This window comes from Hibiscus syriacus, unplaced genomic scaffold, assembly GCF_006381635.1.
Source record: "Hibiscus syriacus cultivar Baekdansim isolate YM2019G1 unplaced genomic scaffold, ASM638163v2 tig00011718_pilon, whole genome shotgun sequence".
Taxonomy (NCBI): domain Eukaryota; kingdom Viridiplantae; phylum Streptophyta; class Magnoliopsida; order Malvales; family Malvaceae; genus Hibiscus; species Hibiscus syriacus.
Window position 1 is genome coordinate 930732 of NW_024062254.1, and position 20054 is coordinate 950785.

At 36.0% G+C, this 20054-nt stretch overlaps 1 protein-coding gene and 2 pseudogenes across 1 annotated transcript; all 3 read left to right on the top strand.

Annotated features, from left to right (window-relative positions):
- Nucleotides 1–5328: 5328 nt before the first annotated feature.
- On the top strand, nucleotides 5329–10339 carry LOC120204789 (annotated as a pseudogene).
- A 1700-nt stretch (nucleotides 10340–12039) lies between these two features.
- On the top strand, nucleotides 12040–14191 carry LOC120204790 (annotated as a pseudogene).
- Nucleotides 14192–15431: 1240 nt separating this feature from the next.
- On the top strand, nucleotides 15432–18152 carry LOC120204883 (protein FAR1-RELATED SEQUENCE 5-like). The gene is made up of 3 exons (XM_039204897.1): nucleotides 15432–15531; nucleotides 16233–16780; nucleotides 17664–18152. Coding segments are annotated over exons 1-3 (744 nt in total). The 5' UTR covers nucleotides 15432–15530; the 3' UTR covers nucleotides 17859–18152.
- Nucleotides 18153–20054: the final 1902 nt, after the last annotated feature.

Sequence of the window (20054 nt, forward strand, 5' to 3'; positions counted from 1 at the left end):
TAGTAAAAAAATAAGGGTTTTGATGAAAACGATTGAATAAGGAAAAGTAATTTAAAGCGGAAATTAAGAAAGTAAACAAAGATTTGAAAATAATTATAGTAAAAAGTACCTCATGCCTCGCTTTGACTCAATTCGTTATGATCATCGAAATTAGATTTTCACTTTGGGATTCACGCCGGTTATAGTCTACAAGGCATTATCCATTTAACTTGCTTTCACTTTGGTAACCGATTTCCCCAAAGCCAATCTTTGGAAATCCAACTTTTAATTGAACCAACCACGACATAGCCTTTAGTGCAAAAAAAAAACAGTTTTAGTTTAGGAAAAAACCGACTCGGATTATGTTGTCTCTCTAGAATCGAACCCGATCCCAGTTTCTCTTAGTGGACCGCCGCTAAGTGTGCCACAGGAAGTCGGATTTGCTATTCGTCGATCTTTCCCAACTTTAAATCAAAACACATCCTGACCAACGTCGACTTTTTGAAAAGAAAGTGTTTTGATTTTTTTAAAGGATATGTCGATTACATATCTGAGATTTTCAGAAAACTGAGATGACATCATATTATGTTTAAAAATAAACTTAAAATAAAATAAAAATGAAAGCTTAAAAAAAAGAAAAGAAGAACTTATAAAACTAAAAACAAGAAGAAAAATGAAATTTGAATTGTGTCTTTAGGCTACCCTGAGAGGGTATTTATAGCCTCTAAAATCCTAGAGATAAACATAGAAAAGAAAAAATAATTCTAAAGATAATTCGAAATGTTTTCCAAATTCAAACTTTAAAATTAAAATAAATCTCTTAAGACATCTCTGTCCGTCCACCTTCTAGAAGGTGCTGACTATCTTCTAGAAAACTGCTACTGACTGGACCTTCTAGAAAATGCCACGTCAGACCGTGTCATGACTAGAGTCGTGCCCATATTTCCAGCTGTGACAAATAATAAAAAATACAAAATGCGCAATTTTTTCTGCTAATTCTGGAAAGTAGATCATATATGAAATAAGCATAATCAACCAAATCAGCAGTAATAAATCCATAAGATCGAAGAATTAACACAATATTACGATTTAGAACACTCATCAATATCCTTGTTAAACTTCGATATTAGGCTTCATATAACATGCGGGTTATAGATTTGGGGTTCATATATTAAAAGAGTTATGAGTTTTGAGGTTATTAGGGTTTTCTATGGAGGGTCTTTAAGGGTTGTAGACGGAGTGGTTTGAGACTCGATAAGGACTGTGACAAGGCCAATCAATGGCAAATCCTTCCTTTACTGGGATGGAGGGTCTTTTTTTTTGTAGTATTGCGTTGTATACGTGGTTGACAGATTTTTAGAGATTACGAATCGAGAAAAATCGGACACCTCCGATTTCAGCTGTACTACCATCTGTTCTCGTAACCCATGACATTAAATTTTCAAAAATCGATTGCGAGAGCCTACGAATCGAGAAAAATCGGACACCTCCGATTTCAGCTGTACTACCATCTGTTCTCGTAACCCATTGACATTAAATTTTCAAAAATCGATGCGAGAGCCGACCATTTCAAAGTAATCGGTCTCTTAACCTTAATGTTGGATACCCTTCAAGCATACGAAGGGTCCCAAACCAAATCTTCATATGACGGAGAAGCCAGAGCGGACTCGGCCTTAAAACACCAAGCCAATCTAGTCCTAGTCTAAAAAACCATTTCTAAGGGATAAAATCCCCTCCTGAAAATGATCTCATGTCATAAGTCCATCTTTGATATATTTATGAGTTCTCAACAAATGAACATTTGCTAACTTTAGCGGCGCAAGAATGGCCGACGCTTCTAGCGGCGTTTTTTCTATCGCGTAAGTGTTTTAGCGGCGTTTAAAAACGCGCTATAGGACTAAAAAACGTCGCTAAAACTTTGTTTTACTGTAGTGATTGAGACATTTGAGTACGTAGCATGTAGAAAAAAAAAACAATGTTTAAGTTGCACTTGAAATGCTTCTACTTAACTTGTATTATTGTAATTGTTTTTTTGGTAACTTTAAGCATTCACTGAACTTATTTAGACTCACCTTTTTGTTTTTTTCCTATTAATCTGAGGTAAATATAAGATAGTATTTGCTCATAGATACTTTGCATTATTTAAACTCACCCGATTTTTAAAAAAACTCAACCTGATGGGTCAGAACCTAATAGATTCGAGTCCCATACACATCCCTAGTTGTCAACTATTCTTTGCAGAGAAATTAGACGACTTATGAGGAGGCACTAATTGGGATTATACACTACTTTTATTGTTTTTGGAATTGTATGAATTATGGATATTAATATTTTTGGGTAAATTACACTTTTAGTATATAAACTATCAGATTTGGTCCATTTTAATACCTAAATTTCAATTTTTTTTCAAAATCATGTCTAACGTTTTGTCTTTGTTTTGTTTAGTATCTCGCTGTTAAAAAACTTAATGAGGGATTCACGCAGTACCTTTTGGGTAAATCGCATCATTCATCACTCACTATATTATCAATCCTATTTTGGTCACTAAAGTTTTATTTTTTTAATTAATTACTAACTTTCAAATTAGTCCTAATTTACTCACTCTAACTTTCAAATTATTTTTTATTTTTAATTATACAATAAAATAATAATAAAAATGTTATGTCACAAAAATATGGATAAGTAGGCCGTCTTATATATATATTGATCATATGGGGTAAGTACAAGGCAATAATGTTCAAAAATAACTCTAAAATTTGACATTGAACACTTACACCTTGAGCAGGGGTAGATGCACTTGGCTCCCTAGGGGACCAAGTGCGTACCATTATTTTGAATAAATTATTAAATAGCTCAATATATTAAGGGAATTAGAAGAAAATAGAAAATTTTGTATAGCCATTTTGTTAGAAAAAAAGAGTACTAAAATTTTTGAATCCCTATTTTTTAATTTCTAGATCTGCCACTGTCCCTGACATTCTGGTACTCAAACCAGAGACTTCAAAAAACAACAACAATTCATTACCACCAAAGTCGCTTGATCCGTGCCGTCTTTAATATATCACATACCATTTTCCCCATATATTTGTTGCTATATATCCTAATGTCAAGCTTAAGGTGGATTGTGAATGCTCTTGTAACTTCTCCTATTTTTCACATGAAGAAAAAGTAACAGTTTTAGGGTCACTTTTCATTAGTTAATCATGTCTCGTTGCCATAAAAACATAGCAAAGGATGTCGGTATATTATCAATATCAAATTGCGTTAAATGTCGTCTTTTAGATATATCTTATTTTATATTGATTTCACTTTAGTTTTTTTTTACAAACTTTTAACGCACATAATTATTCAATTTGAAGAATTCGTTGAGTAGTCTCAGTGGTTAAAGAAAGTGTTATTCTCCCTTGAGGTACTAGATTCGAGACGTGTTTGTAGGGTATGATGTCTATGATCAACTTTTGAAAATAAATTCATTTAGAGGCCCTAAGGATTGGGTAAGAGCACGAACCAAACATCAGTAGTAAAAAAGTTATTATTATTCATTGAGATTCTGGGTTCAAGCACCAAGAATGTCAGGGGTATAAACGTTCAATGTCAAATGATTGAGAGTTATTTTTGAATAGTACTGTCTTGTATTTACCCAGGATTAATAAAAAAAAATTAGGTAAACTTCTTTGATAGCCAATAACTCGGCACAGTTAAATTTGAAAACCCAATGGACTTGGAGAAATGGACAAGGATGATCTCTTAAAAGTTTTACAATCTCAATTTCAATTTTTTATTAGTCTGAGAAGTATTTGTTCGAAAGACTTTCAACCATTTGACAATAAACGTATATATATTCTTGCAGATGTTATACTTTAACTCGAGACTTAAAAAATATAACAACATTCCTTTAATCACTGAATTCACTTGATTCGTATCATCTCAGTTCCATTGAATAGCCCAATTGACACTACTTTGGACAATAATATGTTAAGAGTTTCATAGACAATATTAAAAATATGACTTAGAACAAAGTAGACGAAACTGACAATCTAATAAAAAATTTGTTAATAAAATATACTTTTATTAAAATTTGTCACTCTAACGTCACAAAATCTAATAAAAAATTATATTTTATTATTTGGATTGTTTTTACCAGCATGGCCTAGTGGGCTAAAAAAACCTAAAAAAAAGCCTTATAGATTGCTTTAGAATAGCTTGGGTCATCAACCCAGTAATTGAACCATTTGAAAGGACAAGATCCTTAGAGTTGCATTGCTTCATAGAAATAGAATTTTATAGAGACATTTGAAATAACATATTGTACCAAATTCTGGAATAGGAGAAGAATGTTTGGATAGGAACCTATATTGCACTTATACGAGGATAGATACAGAGATGAGAACAAGAAACGATTTTTAAAATTATAAGGTACATATATGATAAAGGTACGATAGATAGAATATAAATTTTAAAATTTTTAAAGATATAATGATAAATATTCATTAAAGTTCATAGTGATTATAATTCTTTAATAAAGATATAGATTGTAGCAGATGTAAACTAAATCTTCAACACGACTTGGATTCAACTTATTCCTCTTAAGTGAATAGACGAAGGGATAAGTACTCTAATTTCTTTCACAACAAGACGGTGAAGTAGATTGACAAGCACTTGAAGACAAAGATTACAACAATGGATGTTTGGCATCAAACTAGTTGGTCTACAATTTTTTTTGGATTCGAAGAATATCACTTTGTAAGAGAAATTAACTATCTAAAAATAAAATCATATCCTAATTCATCTATATACTTTTTTACTATTTAAATCTTAAAAATAATCTTGAGTACACGTGTTAATATCAAATATCATTCTCGATAAAAAATTTCGGATATACTTAATTAATTTCAATCGTGCCCCTTAAACATGAACGTCCTTGTACCTAAGTTGTACCCATGTTATACCTAGGATGGACATGAGTCGGGTTGGGTCGGGTTTTTTGGTCCACCCGACCCGACCCGACCCGACCAAAACAAGGTTTCACCCGATTCGACCCGATATATGATATAGAAACCCGACCTATAATAAAAAAAATTGTTTATTCAATAAAAATAATGACTTAATTGAAATAAATTATATACAGAGGAGTATTATTGTAATTATCCCTAAATATATATGATAAAATTATATATTTTTCGGGTCGGGTCGAATTTTTTTCACCCTAAACCGACTCCGACCGACCCGAACACACATACAAAACCTGACCCGACCTGAATCCAAATTTTTTAAAGAAAAATCTGACCCATCGGGGGTCGGAACCCGACGGGACGGGTTTAATGCCCATCCCTAGTTATACCTGTGAGGATGTATCAGGTACTTGGTACAACACTAAATTGTCGTACATGTGCTACATATTAAGAGTCTTGTGCGAGAGGGCCGGATTTGTTCCCTTTGAGCAACAAAAGTTCAAATTTTATGCTATTTTATTCCATATGTGATAAGGTGTGTCACCACTAATTGATCACACAAAATTAATTATATAATTACATTAGATTGCTGATGATGAGATAGAAAATTGATGCGAAAATTTTAAAAATAATTAGAAAATATCACATCATCACTGTCTTTACAAAAATTAACGACGGGTGTTCAAAACAAAAAAATAAAACGAAACTTAAGGTATGATTTAAAAAAATTAGTTAAGTGAAAAAAATCTCAGAAATAGTTGGATGACTAAATATGTAATTTATCTTAATAATAAAGGTACTTATCAAACAATTTATACTAAATTCAATTAATTTATTTTCTTGAAGAAATAAAAAAAAGAAGATAAATCTTAAGTCTTAACTAGGGATGGCAATGGGTCGGGTCGGGTCGGGTCGAGTTTTTAGGCCACCCGACCCGAGAAGAAAGGGTTTTTCACCCGTGACCCGACCCGATCCGACGAAATTAAGGTTTCACCCGACCCGACCCGACCCGAATATATGACTTAGAAACCCGACCCGACCCGACCTGACCCGAAATAATAATAAAAAAAATTTTATTCAATTGCCATCCCGACCTGACCCGAATAAAAATAATAATTGAAAAAAATTATATATAGAGGGACATTATTGTAATTATCCCTAAATATATAGGATAAAATTATATATATTTTTCGGGTCGGGTCAGATTTTTTTCACCCTAAACCCGACCCGACTCGACCCGAACAGTACATTTAAAAAAAACCCGACCCAACCCGAACCCACAATTTTTTAAAAAAAATCCGACCCGATCGGACCCGTCGGATTCAGTTGCCATCCCTAGTCTTAACTGCTCGTCTCTCCTCCTCCCTCATCTCCAGCTACCAGTCAATAATTTCTTCCCGTTTTTATCTTTTATATATATAGTTTATAATTTCCTGATAAATTACTCGAACTTCTCGAGTTTTTGGATTCTTATCTTGAGGTTATAGAGATGTTGTTTGGCTTCTTGCTGTGCTGCATCCGTGCGGCCTTTGCTCAACGGTGGCCTCCGGGATCTCAAGAAATCAGCTAGGCTTGCTTATTGTGGTCTCTTCGGGCTTTCCCTCGTCGTTTCATGGATTCTTCGAGAAGTCGGTGCACCTCTTTTGGAGAAATTGCCATGTAATTTTCCCTTTCTTCTTCCCTCTAGGTCTACCCCATGCTTATTTTTGAATCTCTTTAACTTCCAGCTGGGATTTAGGACTTTTTATGGCCGTAAGTGTTGAAAATAAACATGGGTTCAATATATAGGGTTGTGAAAGCTGATATTGGAACCTTAACTTCTAAGTTCTTGAGAATTCTGGTGTAAAAATGATATTTTTTCGTCGTGTTTGGAATCTTACTTTTACCCATGTTTAAAGAGTTTGTGTTGTATCACCTCCAATCTCTTTCACAAATCACACCTCTATTGTTACTCTTCCGTTTATCAAAGTCTCTAAAATAAAAAAGTAAAGAAAAAACTATAGGAGGATCTTCAAAATTTACACCTTCGGACCAGTTATCTTATCTTGACATGACCTCTGACAAACCCATTATGACCCTATGTCCGGACACCAATAAACCGTCGTAAGAGACTGAGGAAGGGGACTCTCCCTCTCCCCCTCACCCGATTCTACTCATCTTCCTTAGCTCATCACTCTCCCCCAAAATCATTGCCCTCTACGTCCAAATTAAGAGGGGAACCGCCTACAGCCATCAATACCCAAATGTTACCATCAACAGTATGCTAATGTAAACATGACTGTTCCCCGAAGTGTTAAGGATATGTGATTTATATGATGGCAGAATAAAATGAGTGCTTTATTATTTGTGTTTTGCACGTTGGCTAAGCATTCTCTTAAACACAATGTTTTTGTTACATTCAATAATTACTCTATTGCTCCAAAAGATCACAACAAATCGATGCATGAGCATTTCTCATGCACACATTTTTTTGGTACATAACTAATGGTGTCTTGTGCTGTACAATCAATACTTTCATTAATTCTCCTTAAAGCTAGAGGCTGGTTTTGGAAGGTCTAATCACAAGTATTCTGATGTTTCTTGGCAGGGATAAACAATTCTACTCACCCAAAAGCATGGTATCAAGAACAGGCAGTGCTTCGTGTCAGCTTGGGAAATTTCCTGTTTTTTGTTATACTAGCTCTAATAATGATTGGTGTGAAGGACCAAAATGACAGACGTGATTCATGGCATCATGGTGGATGGACCTTTAAGATGGTGATCTGGATTTTGCTTGTGATCCTTATGTTCTTCCTTCCCAATGTTGTCATCACAATCTATGGTTAGTTTTGCTCGAAGCTTAATTATTAGTATCTTCTCTAATCTGGAGGACCGTAAGTTTGCATGGGTATGGAGACACTTTTCAAAAATGGACTTTGTTTTTCCCCATTTCCATACATTAAACAGCATGTCTGCCAAGCAAGTATAGCTGACCCTTCCAAGACCCAACAATTTGGGAGCCTCATGCCCTGGATTGCATTGGACCTGTCTAATACGTGCAACAATCTTGTTTTAAACTTTTGCTCTATGGAACTAATTGAAAGAACATCTAGGTTTTCATGCTAACTATTTCCCAGGTTTGCATAGGATTATTTGTTATAAGATCAAATCTGATTAAGATAGCAAGACAAGAGAAATGCAATTCTTCTTTTCGATGTTACATGAATTGTGTGTTGAAGGTGATATGTGAAGTAATTATCCAGAATATATGTGTTCTTAAAGGCATAATTAATCACCAAAAAATTAAATCAATAAGATTTATTTGCAGTAAATTCCCAGCTTCAGAAAGAAAGGGGCCATGTTTAAAAATAAGCAACTAATATTGCAAATTTGCTGTACTTTCAGGAACTTAATCAAAATTTGGTGCTGGTCTGTTTTTATTGGTTCAAGTGATTATATTACTTGACTTTACACACACGTGGAATGATGCCTGGGTTGAAAAAGATGAACAGAAATGGTTGGTTCAATTTCGGCAGTTCATTAATGTTCTCCATTGTTTCTTCTATTGATTTGACCGTTAAATTTTGTTCCTTCAGGTATATTGCTTTACTTGTTGTATCAGTTGGTTGCTATCTTGCGGCATTTGTATTCTCTGGCATTTTGTTTATATGGTTCAACCCTTCTGGTCATGACTGCGGCCTGAACATCTTCTTTATTGTCATGACAATGATTCTGGCATTTTCATTTGGAATTATAGCACTGCATCCTGCGGTAAGGATACACTTGTTTATTTTTTATCATCAACTTGCCTGCTGCAAAGACTGAGTTGCATAATCCAAATATATATATATATATATATATATGTCAAGTTGTTTAAAGAGTAAGTTATTGTTGAATGGCACAAAAATTGGACAATATATCTGGTTGGCTCCTTAGGCCATCTGCTAGCTTATTAACTCTCAATGCCTGTTTATTGTTCGCATTCCAATACTCCAAGGGCAATGTACACCACAAATAGGGAAGCATGCGGCATGTACCTTTGCATCTGCATGCAAGACATGAAACAATGTGCTAAGTCTCACTTTGCGCTTTGGCAGGCTTGTAGTATTTAGTGGTATTGGTTTAATGAAAATATATTAGATTTTTGCTACTGCCAACTTAATTGAAATTATAAATCTTACACAGGTGAATGGCAGTCTTTTGCCTGCTTCTGTGATATCAGTTTACTGTGCTTATTTGTGCTACACGGGTCTCTCTAGTGAACCTAGAGATTATGCATGCAACGGTCTCCATTATAAATCCTCAGCTGTTTCTACAAGTACTCTTATTCTTGGGATGCTCACAACAGTTTTCTCGGTTATCTATTCTGCTCTCCGTGCAGGATCCTCGACAACATTTTTATCACCACCATCTTCCCCAAGAGCAGGTAGTCAAATAATGCATTTTTTTATCATTTTATTAAGTTCTCCGAAACCACATAAATTGAACTTGTTTATAGTAGAGGATTATATTTTTGCTACAGGATTCACTTTTATTAACTATTATATTTTTTCTACTCCATTGGATGAAATTTATGATACTCGACAGTAGATGTGAGAATAAGATTGAACTGCCATTTAGTCCGGATAGGGATATTTTCATTACCCATTGCAGAAATGATGAATGAGGCTGGATTTCTCCCTTTTTGGAAATGAATGAAACAATGTCCCTGCCTCCTATTGATGATACACTCTGATTAGGCTATATATAATTTTGACAGCCATTTGATAAGCTTCTGCATTTCAAAACCCCCCTCAAAATGTCTGAATTAGTGTATTTTCTGGCTGGGAAAATACCTTTCATTCACTTGGAAAGGTAGAAATCACTTTAATTTGGAGATCTGATATTTTCTTTTGGCTAACCAAGCGATTAAAACCTTGTGGTTCAGGTACAGCGAAACCACTTTTAGAAGGGGATGATGTGGAAGAAGGGAAGGAGGAGAAGAAGGAAGCTCGACCGGTTAGTTATTCGTATTCATTCTTCCACCTGATCTTTGCCTTGGCAAGCATGTACTCTGCTATGCTTCTTTCCGGATGGACCAGCTCATCCGAGAGCACAGATCTCATAGATGTTGGCTGGACATCAGTCTGGGTTCGAATCTGCACCGAATGGGTCACTGCTGGACTCTATATTTGGACCCTCTTGGCACCTTTGATTCTCCCTGACCGCGAGTTCTTCTAGGCTTCTTCTAGCATGCCTAGCAATTCAAAAATCCATTAGCATCTGAATAGCTGAGTAAATTGGTATATAAAGCTACTCATCTCTTGGAACTATCAATGTTCTGCTTTCTTTACTTTTGTTGGAAACCCATGGTTGTAGATAGTGAAGCCAGGTTTGTTTGTCCTGTCCTGCATATAAAATCACCATGATGAATGTATAAGGACAAAATGGTTGCTATAAGTTCCTCTATACGACTTTTTTAGGGTTGCTTTACTTAAAGATTTCGAGTTTGAGTAGTTATATCTGTAGGTATTTATAATCACCCTAGATTATTCAAAAAAAATTGCACTCATTGGTTTGGGAAAAAAAAAAAACTTGATTGATCCAAAGGCCTAAAAAGGTGTCATGCCAGCTGGTCCCATTTATTGCTTGAAGAGTTTAATCAGACCTGCACAGTGTGATATTCATTCACATTCTTTCATATCAGTTTTGCTACAACAGGCCACCTAACGATTTCAACTGAAAATATCATTCAACCAAAGAAGATATGTAACTTTACCAGTTATACTTTCAATTGCACTTGTCGTGTTAACAAGATAGCCATCCATAGCATCTTCTAATACGAGATCAAGAGGGAGCCAAAGATCAGAAGGACTAGCTCCAAGGCATAAACCAGCTGAAGAAGCCAGAGATCCAAATGCCATAACATGGAACTTTTGCCCCGAACTTGTTTCGCATTTTCTAGAAAATACAATACGACAATCTAATGTCAACTCTAGAAGATCCTCAGAAGTTAAAGCCTTCGAACTTTTCAGTGCTGCTGAATTTGCCCCAAGAAACCGCAAACTTCGAATGAAACTTGCCCTGTGGGAAGGCCTGGCGAGTGAAGTAAGATTGTTAAGCAATTACCATACCCAAAAAATGGTTATGTGTTGTTCAAGTAGAACACTCTAAACAGAAACAAACCTGAGGGGAGAACTAACCTAAATTTACCCAACAAAAAAAGGGAAAGAACTTTATGTGATACACATGCAGAAGAATGCATAAACACTATTCATTGAATGTATGATCTTACAGATAAAACAATATGCAAATGGTATCCAGTTTTTTCCTTTGTGATTAACTAGGATAAGAGAACTTGCCATTCCAATGCTTGGAAAACCAAAATGCTCGGGAAAAGAACAAAAAACATTACGTAATTAACAAGATACATACATGTTTTTCCGTGACAGGTAAAGAATCCTAGAAGTCAATTTATTTTGCAAGAACTGTCCAATTATCTCAATAGCCATTGTAGTATTGAAATTCTGCAACCCCTCTCGATATGCAATATTTTTCTCGTCATAAATATCATGACTATGCATCTCCATTTCTTGAGGTTTAATTGCCCATCTCAACTTTTAAGTATTACAAGTTCCAAGAGCAGTAGGTAAAGTTTTGGCTATTAAATATTACAAGTTGCAAGAGCAATAGCTGGAGTTTTTGCTATTAAATATTACAAGATCCAAGAACAGTAAGGTAGACGTTGATCTTGAATCTTTTAACTGAGGAATCTCAGCCTTTCTAGTTTCTCTCAATACCCAAATTGGCTTTAGTTGTGCTGTAAAGCCCCCATTAGAGGTGCCTTGCTTTGTTTTCTTCTGCTACTTGGAAGGAGAAATGGGGGACTCAAATAACTATGGCCACCAACATCCTTTGGTTTTCTTGAAAGAAAACCTCATCAGGTATAGTTATAAAAATCCATTTCGGTGCAGAAGATGTGCGGAGACGATCTCAGCCCGACGTTTCAGCTAGCCGGCTATCTATTGGAAGCTCACAGCATCGTGTTTTGGCTGTGCGGAGGACGGCGGGTTTTCTCCACAAGGTATGTGCCGAGGCATCTTTGGATGTGTCCTTGCTCTTACACCCGGTGCTCGAACATGTCTAGGACATGAACACCCCCTTCGTTTCTACATCGGCTATAGAGGGCAGTAGTGGTTGTGGTGATAAAGGAGAAGAAGGGATGTTCCGTTGTAAGGATTGCGATATTTCTTTAGATCATATGTGCTTCTCACTGCCTATTACGGTTCGAGACAAGTGCGATGAGCATCTTCTTTCGCTCGTTGATCATGATGATAACAAATATTCGGAAAGTCATTTCTGTGATATATGTGAAGGAAGTCGAGAACCAAGTCTTCGGTTTTATCATTGTACAGGGTGCAATACTTGTGCTCATGTCAAATGCGTTATCGGAAAGTATCCATTTGTCAAACTCGGGAGCATCTTCGAAAGAGAAGAACATGAGCACCCTCTCACTTTTGTTAAAAGGGTCTATTACTATCCGAACTGCAGTCGATGCGATAAACCCTGTTTAGATTTTGCTTTGGAATGTACAAAGTCCGGATGCAACTACATTAAGCATTTCAACCGTCGATGGTAACAATTTCACTTGTAATGCTCGTTGTGTTTTACGATCCGAACTATGCTTTTGTATTTGAAGTTCTAAATGAAAGGAAACCTTGTCTCTGTGTATATATTTAGATGTATTAGTATCTTGTAAAGTTTTTGACAGTATACATCGTGGATGAGTGTATGCTTCTGATATCGGATCCATTTCTGCTACTGTTCACAATGTGATTTTGTTCTTCGTGGAAGCCCTCGAATGACAAGGAGTCAAGGACGTGTTTGCTTACCCAGATGGAGCTTCAGTGAAGATCCACCAGGATTTAACTCAATCCAAAGTGATCCGAAACGTCCTCCCAAGACACGAGCAAGTAGGGGTTTTCGCGGCGGAGGGCTACGCGCGGTCCTCCGGCCTTCCCGGCGTTTGTATTGCAACTTCCGGTCCGCGACAAACTTGGTGAGCGGTCTCGCCGACGCGATGCTCGATAGCGTCCCTATAGTGGCGATCACCGGTCAAGTCCCTCGGAGAATGATCGGAACCGATACTTTCCAAGAGACTCCGATTGTTGAGGTATCAAGATCTATTACGAAGCATAATTATCTTGTGCTTGATGTTGATGATATCCCTAGGATTGTTAGTGAAGCTTTCTTCTTAGCTACCTCGGGTCGACCCGGCCTCGTTTTGATACACCGAAGATATACAACAGCAACCTGCCGTTCCGAATTGGAACCGCTCCGGTTGCCTGGTTATATGTCTAGATTGCCTAAGGATCCCAGTGAGGCTCATTTGGAGCAGATTGTGAGATTGATTTCGGAATCGAAGAAGCCCGTGTTGTATGTTGGTGGTGGTTGTTTGAACTCCAGTGAGGAGTTGAAGAGATTTGTCGAGCTTACCGGGATACCGGTTGCCAGTACTTTAATGGGTCTCGGCTCGTTTCCGAGCTCGGATCCGTTGTCGTTACAAATGCTTGGGATGCATGGAACCGTGTATGCTAATTATGCTGTTGATAAGAGTGATTTGTTGCTTGCTTTTGGTGTGCGGTTTGATGATCGGGTGACCGGAAAACTCGAGGCTTTTGCCAGCCGGGCCAAGATTGTGCATATCGATATCGATTCAGCCGAAATCGGGAAGAATAAGAAGCCTCATGTGTCTATATGTTCAGATGTCAAATTGGCCTTGAAGGGGATCAATAGGATTGGGAGCAATGGGATTCGGATTGCCTGTTGCCATCGGAGCCGCCGTTGCAAATCCCAGGGCTGTTGTTGTAGACATCGACTGTGATAGAAGTTTCATCATGAACGTCCAAGAGTTGGCGACGATCAGCGTGGAGAAGCTTCCCATCAAGATATTGTTGTTAAATAATCAGCATCTAGGCATGGTTGTCCAATGGGAAGATCGGTTTTACAAGGCGAACAGAGCTCATACGTATTTAGGCAACCCGTCGAGCGAGTCTGAGATATTCCCGAACATGTTGAAAGTCGCAGAAGCATGTGGAATACCCGCCGCGTGCGTGACGAAGAAGGAAGATCTCCGAGCCGCCACCCGGAAATTGCTGGAAACGCCCGGGCCGTACTTGTTGGATATGATCGTCCCACATCAAGAACATGTGTTGCCTATGATCCCAAGCGGAGGGGCTTTCAAATATGTGATCACAGACGGTGATGGAAGAACAAAATATTGATTTTGATGAACATCAATATATATGCATGCATGCATGTATGTGGATGTGTGTTCGTGTTTTGGTAATGTATCTATGGGCAGCCATGGAAGCTCTGCTGAGTTTTTGGCTGTTTACATGTTCTTCCCCTGGAATAATACCTAGGAAACTTGATTGTGGGCTTATAATCTAGGTTTTCTCTTTTGAAAAAATAGATATCTAAACATAAATATGAATACGATAAACAAATTTATAAATGAGTTTGTTCGTTAATATAAATGAATTAAATATATTTTTATTTGTTTATTAAATAAATATAAAAATATTATAGGTAAATTACATATTTCATTTCTAAACTTTAATCTCTTCTATTTTATTTACTGAAATTTAGAATTTCTTAATATTTTTGTCACTCCGTCGTTAAATAGTTAACAACATTAAAATGAAGTCGTTTTGTATCTATATATAAGCACATTTATAATGTCGTTAGTGAGGAAATGAATGAATTACCGGAAAAAAAATAAATGAATTAAGTTCAGTGAAAAAATTGAAAAACTTTAAAAGTACAATGAATAAAATAGGAGAGAATAAAATCCAGTTACTAAATTTACAAATATTATTTATACTCATTTATTTAATTAATAAATTTTTAATTTATCGACAACAATAAAATCCTATTCCTATATGCAATGGGGTAAGGGGAGGTAGGGTGGTAGGCTGTCCCCAACGCTAGGTTGAGAGTAGTTTCCGTGGAAAACCTCCGACAATCAGAAAATTAAAAATATAGATAAAATGCAATGCATGGATAAATAAAATAAATACATAGTTGAACAGTCTTCATATGTGTCTGTAATGAGAAGTAATTTATCAAATACTATATAAATGTTTATCCAGCTCAGTTGGTAGAATACAAGGTTCATAACCTTGAGGCCGTGGGATCGAGTCTCATGGAGAGTATTTCATAATTTAGAGGTCTCCAACGGAAACTGCTCTCAATATAACGTTGGAATCAACCTACTATCCTATCTCATTACATATGAGAATAAGGGTTAGTTAATTTTTTATATAAATTTAAAAAAAAGGGCCGGGTTTTGAATTTCGGAAGGAAACCCGAGTCTTCCGCCATTTTGCCCGACCAAGCGCGAAGCGATGATCAAGCGAGGTCCAGTCCACTTGTTCGAACACGTGTCGAAATACCATTAGCTAACACAAAGTGTTTGACTTTTTGTAATATTCAACCTAATCAAATCTCGCCTCGTTCGTTCTTTTTGCGTCCCTATAATCCCCAACACTGGTCTCGCACTGCCCCAGAAAGTTTCGTCTTTCGCCGATAACCTAGTCGATCATCCACAATTTCGTCTCCATTAACGTTAAATTTTCGAGTAAGGTTCTTTTTTTTTCATTTATTTAGATTTAATTTTAGTTTTTAACGCTTATTTGAATTAATTTTTTTGATTAATTGCTCCTTGTAAAGTGCCAATGGATAGATTTAATGATATTTTGTTTTTCGTTCGGATTATTAATTTATTCGCTGTTTGATTTCCGATAAAATGTGCGTGTAGGTGATAAGGTTTTGAACTTTGAATCTTTATTAGGTCTTGTATCATTTTGCTTGTTCTGGTAATTTTAGTTTTTCGAATCTGTTTGGTTGCTAGTAAAATGAAGGAAAGTTAAAACGAGGAAAACGAAAGTAAGAGAAAGGACCGAAGGAGAAAGCTTGAATTCAAGTTGGACTCGTGAAATTAAGGCTCTTATCTTTTAAACTGTTTCTTTTATGTTCGTTTTCTCCTTTCATTTTTATGAAGTTTCTGATTCAGAATTGACATTTAGAAATATCATGTGTTTTCCTTGCATTTTTTACTTAGCTTTATTGGAAATCAGATTCAATGTAGGTTGCATTGAAAGCAATTTTTTTCAGGAAATTTATTTGTGTTCGATTTTCGATAAATATCGGTTGTTAAGTTCATGAGATGCAATGTAATGCCAATGTCACTATGCGGTGAATTTAGTTCTATGAAGTTGAATGCATTGAGCCATTTTCGACCTCGATAGAAATAATTACAAAAATTGCTTGTTGTTGCAGTGGAGTTTGGGGTTCATGGTGATGTTAATGGTGGCATCCTCTTGAATTCGGTGCAAGTGGAGGGTAGTAGTAGCATGGACAATGAAAATGAAACAGGTGAAAATCCTATTGAAGGAGTTCTCCAACATGGTCTGAATGACAAGTTGGATCGAACTTCTCCGGAATGTGGCGACTTCCCAGAGGTTGCTCCGGCTGATGAGCCTTATGAGGGTCAAGAGTTTGAATCTGAGACAGCTGCACATGCGTTTTATAATGCATATGCCACGAGGGTAGGATTCATCATTCGTGTAAGCAAACTTTCCCGTTCAAGGCGTGATGGATCTCCCATCGGAAGGGCCCTTGTTTGTAACAAAGAGGGTTTCAGAACGCCCGACAAGCGAGAAAAAATCACGAGGCAAAGGGCAGAGACGAGGGTTGGATGCAGGGCGATGATTTTGGTGAGGAAACTAAGTTCAGGTAAATGGGTTGTCACAAAATTTGTGAAGGATCACACACATCCTCTAACACCCGGAAAAGGTCGAAGGGAGTGTATATACGATCAACACCCGGTCAGTTTTCACTATTGTACTAAATTCAGTTCTGCTTTACTTTGTTGATATTCTTTCACTGTCTATATCAGTTCATTCTTGTTGAGTGGAAATTGAACCTTCTTTAGTTGGGGATGGAGATTTTCGGGAAATAGGAGAAGGGCTAGTAGAAAATTTAAGGCTTCAATTTTTATAAATTTTCCGTAGATTTTAAGAATCATACCCCTCCATATCCATGTCGAACACGGATACTTTTGAAAAAATGAAGATTCGGAGCAAGAATATGAATAGGCTTTCAAAGTTATAGCCTGTCAGGTAAGAAATAGTGTACTCAAATGAAGTCATTAACGTGACTGCCTGCCTTCTCTTGCCTTCAAACAAACAACAGATATTTTGTTTTTGTGTGCTGTTGTTCATATATTTGGATGGATGGGAGCTAGTTTGCCCTAACTAGAGCTGTAGTGCTAACTCTTAAGTCATTTAAAAGTATAACGTTTTAGACATTGTCGTCTTATCGGAGTTGTTTGACATTACCGAGAATACCGTGTCCTGTTTCATGTCATTTTATCTGCCTATGAACTTCCTGTCACGGCTGTTTTCAGTATCAGGTTTTTAGCCTCTAAAAACTCATTTTCATCTTTACTATAATAACTAATATTCGGGATTTCCTCGGTAGACATTAATCGACCAAATGGCCATTTTTTACGTTGGTAAATACGGCAGAATTTACTTTCGCATAAGCAATTCTGCCATTGTAGCTCATCTATGCAGTTGTTATTCTGGATTAAACATCGTCGGTACAAGTTGCCATTTAATGCTCTTACCGTAAAGTCATCGGTTTCAACATTGTAATTCATTCTCTGTACTGAAACTCTTTCTAATAATCTTATTCTTTCTTTTGCAGAATGAACATCACAAAATCCGAGAATTAACACAGCAGCTAGCCATTGAGAAAAAAAGAGCTGCAACATATAAAAGGCATCTAGAATTGATCTTTGAGCAAATCGAAGAGTACAACGAGAGTCTGTCAAAGAAAATCCAACACGTAGTTGACATTGTCCGGGAATTTGAAAACAACGAGCAGCAGAGCCATGTATAGTTTGCATGTAGCATTTCGTTCATTGTCAACATATAGGACCAAAACCAGGTATAGAAATACTATGTCGGGCGCATACACCGTTCATATGATTCGATTTGCATAGGAAAATCACATCCGTATACCGTTTTCGGTGTTCGTTTGAATGCCAACCCATGGGGTTCATACCAATCCATTGGAATGCCTTGTACAATTCTGCTTCCAAATTCGAACCACATGATTTGTAGGACTAGAGGACCAGTTGATGTACAGCCTTTCGAGGCAAAGATGTTCGGCATCGAACCCCGGGTTTAGTCCGGTTCATGCAGTTGCCTTTTAATGGTTCTCGTAGATCTCAGTTCGAATATCAGCATCTGCAAACTCTTTCCTGTATTCTGAGGCAAAAGCTTCCTCTGCACAACAACAAAGAAAGAATGGCATCCTGATGCCATTCTTTAGTGTTACTCTATAAATTTTTTTTGTTCTTATTTTCAAATAATGATTTTGACAAATTAACATTAGAGTAAACTATATATACCATCGAGTTTTAGGCGATGTATCGTTTATATCATTGAACTTTTAATTTTGTCAATTATAGATTTGAACTTTGATTCTCGGTTCAAATAATCATTGACTCGTTAAATCGTTAACAGTAGGATTAAAATGATATTTTGGTGAAGTGTCTACGTTGACATCTATTAGTCACATCGGCAATCGTTAGCCTCATTGTTTTGTTAATTATTTAATGGTTCAGTGGTATAGTTGAAATAAAAATTAAAATTCAGTGTTATAATTGATAAAATTAAAAGTTTAATAGTATAAACGATAAAATGCCCAAAGTGTGATGATGTAGTTTACCCTTAATATTAACATAATTTAATTACGGTCTACCTTTGACAATTGCAAACGCCTATTAATATTTAATTTGGAAGCCTAAAATAAAGATATATAATCAAATAAATGTAGGAGAGACTATATTAAATTTAGCTTTAAAAAGAATGCATTATAAGACCAGATAAAATTGTAATATAAAAATAGATAAAATTATCCATAATTTTATGAGAAAAGAAAAGGCAAATAATATTTTAGAAAAAAATATTTTTTAGGGTAAATTACTCTTTTAGTATCTAAACTATTAGTTTTGGTCCATTTTAGTACTTAAACTTTTAATCTTTTTTAAAATCATTTTGTTTTCATTTCATCTTAGTACGTTGTCTTTAAAAACTTAACATTTTTGATATCTAAACTATTAGTTTTAGTCTGTTTTAGTACCTAAACTTTTAGTTTTTTTTTTCAAAATTAATGTTAAATTTTGAACAGAATACTAAAATGAAACAAAAACTAAGTAAAAATTAAACTTTAGGTATGGTTTTGAAAAAAACTAATAGTTTAGATATTAAAACGGATCAAAACTGATAGTTTAGGTATTAAATGCATAATTTACCTTTTTTTAACAAACTACCCACATTCTATCTAAATAGGTTTAATACCAAAATAAGTGCACAAATTATATCGTTTTTCTCAAATAGGTGCCTAAACTAATTTTTGTCTCATTCAGGTGCCTAACGTTACAAACGTTACCCATTTATATGCCCGGGCCGTCAACGGCATAAATTTTTCCGTTAAGTACATGTGTCACAATCTGGTGATTTTGAAAATTATTTTTTTAAATATTAAAAATATTATGATATTTATAAAAAAACACATTAACTTTCCTTATATTATAAAATAACCCCCAAAATCTCAAATCCAAACCTTAAATCCGTCGTTGACGCCTTTTCGGTCACGACCACCGCCATCAACATAGTCCCTACCATCCTCCAACTCATATGTCGTCGTATTTTCCTTCGATTAGCCATCGAAATCGCGTGGAATCATGATTTTAATCCTAGGGTTCAAGCGGTTTAAAACTTTGATATGTCGTCGATCAGTCACGATTTATGGGGCTTTTGGTCGGCGGGGGAGGGGAGGTCTGGTGAAGGCTCGTCGACGGCAAAAGGTGGCGGTCAACGTGGGTTTAGGGGTTGAAATGAATATTTTCAAAGTTTTGGGTTTATTTCAAATTTTGCGTTTTCTATTTTTTAAAATATATATTAATTTACTTTTTAAATTTTAAATAATTTTTTAAAATTATCAGGTTGTGTGACATGTCATTTAGCAGGAAAATTAACACTGTTACCGGCCTAGGCACCTAAATGGTAACGTTTGTAACTTTAGACA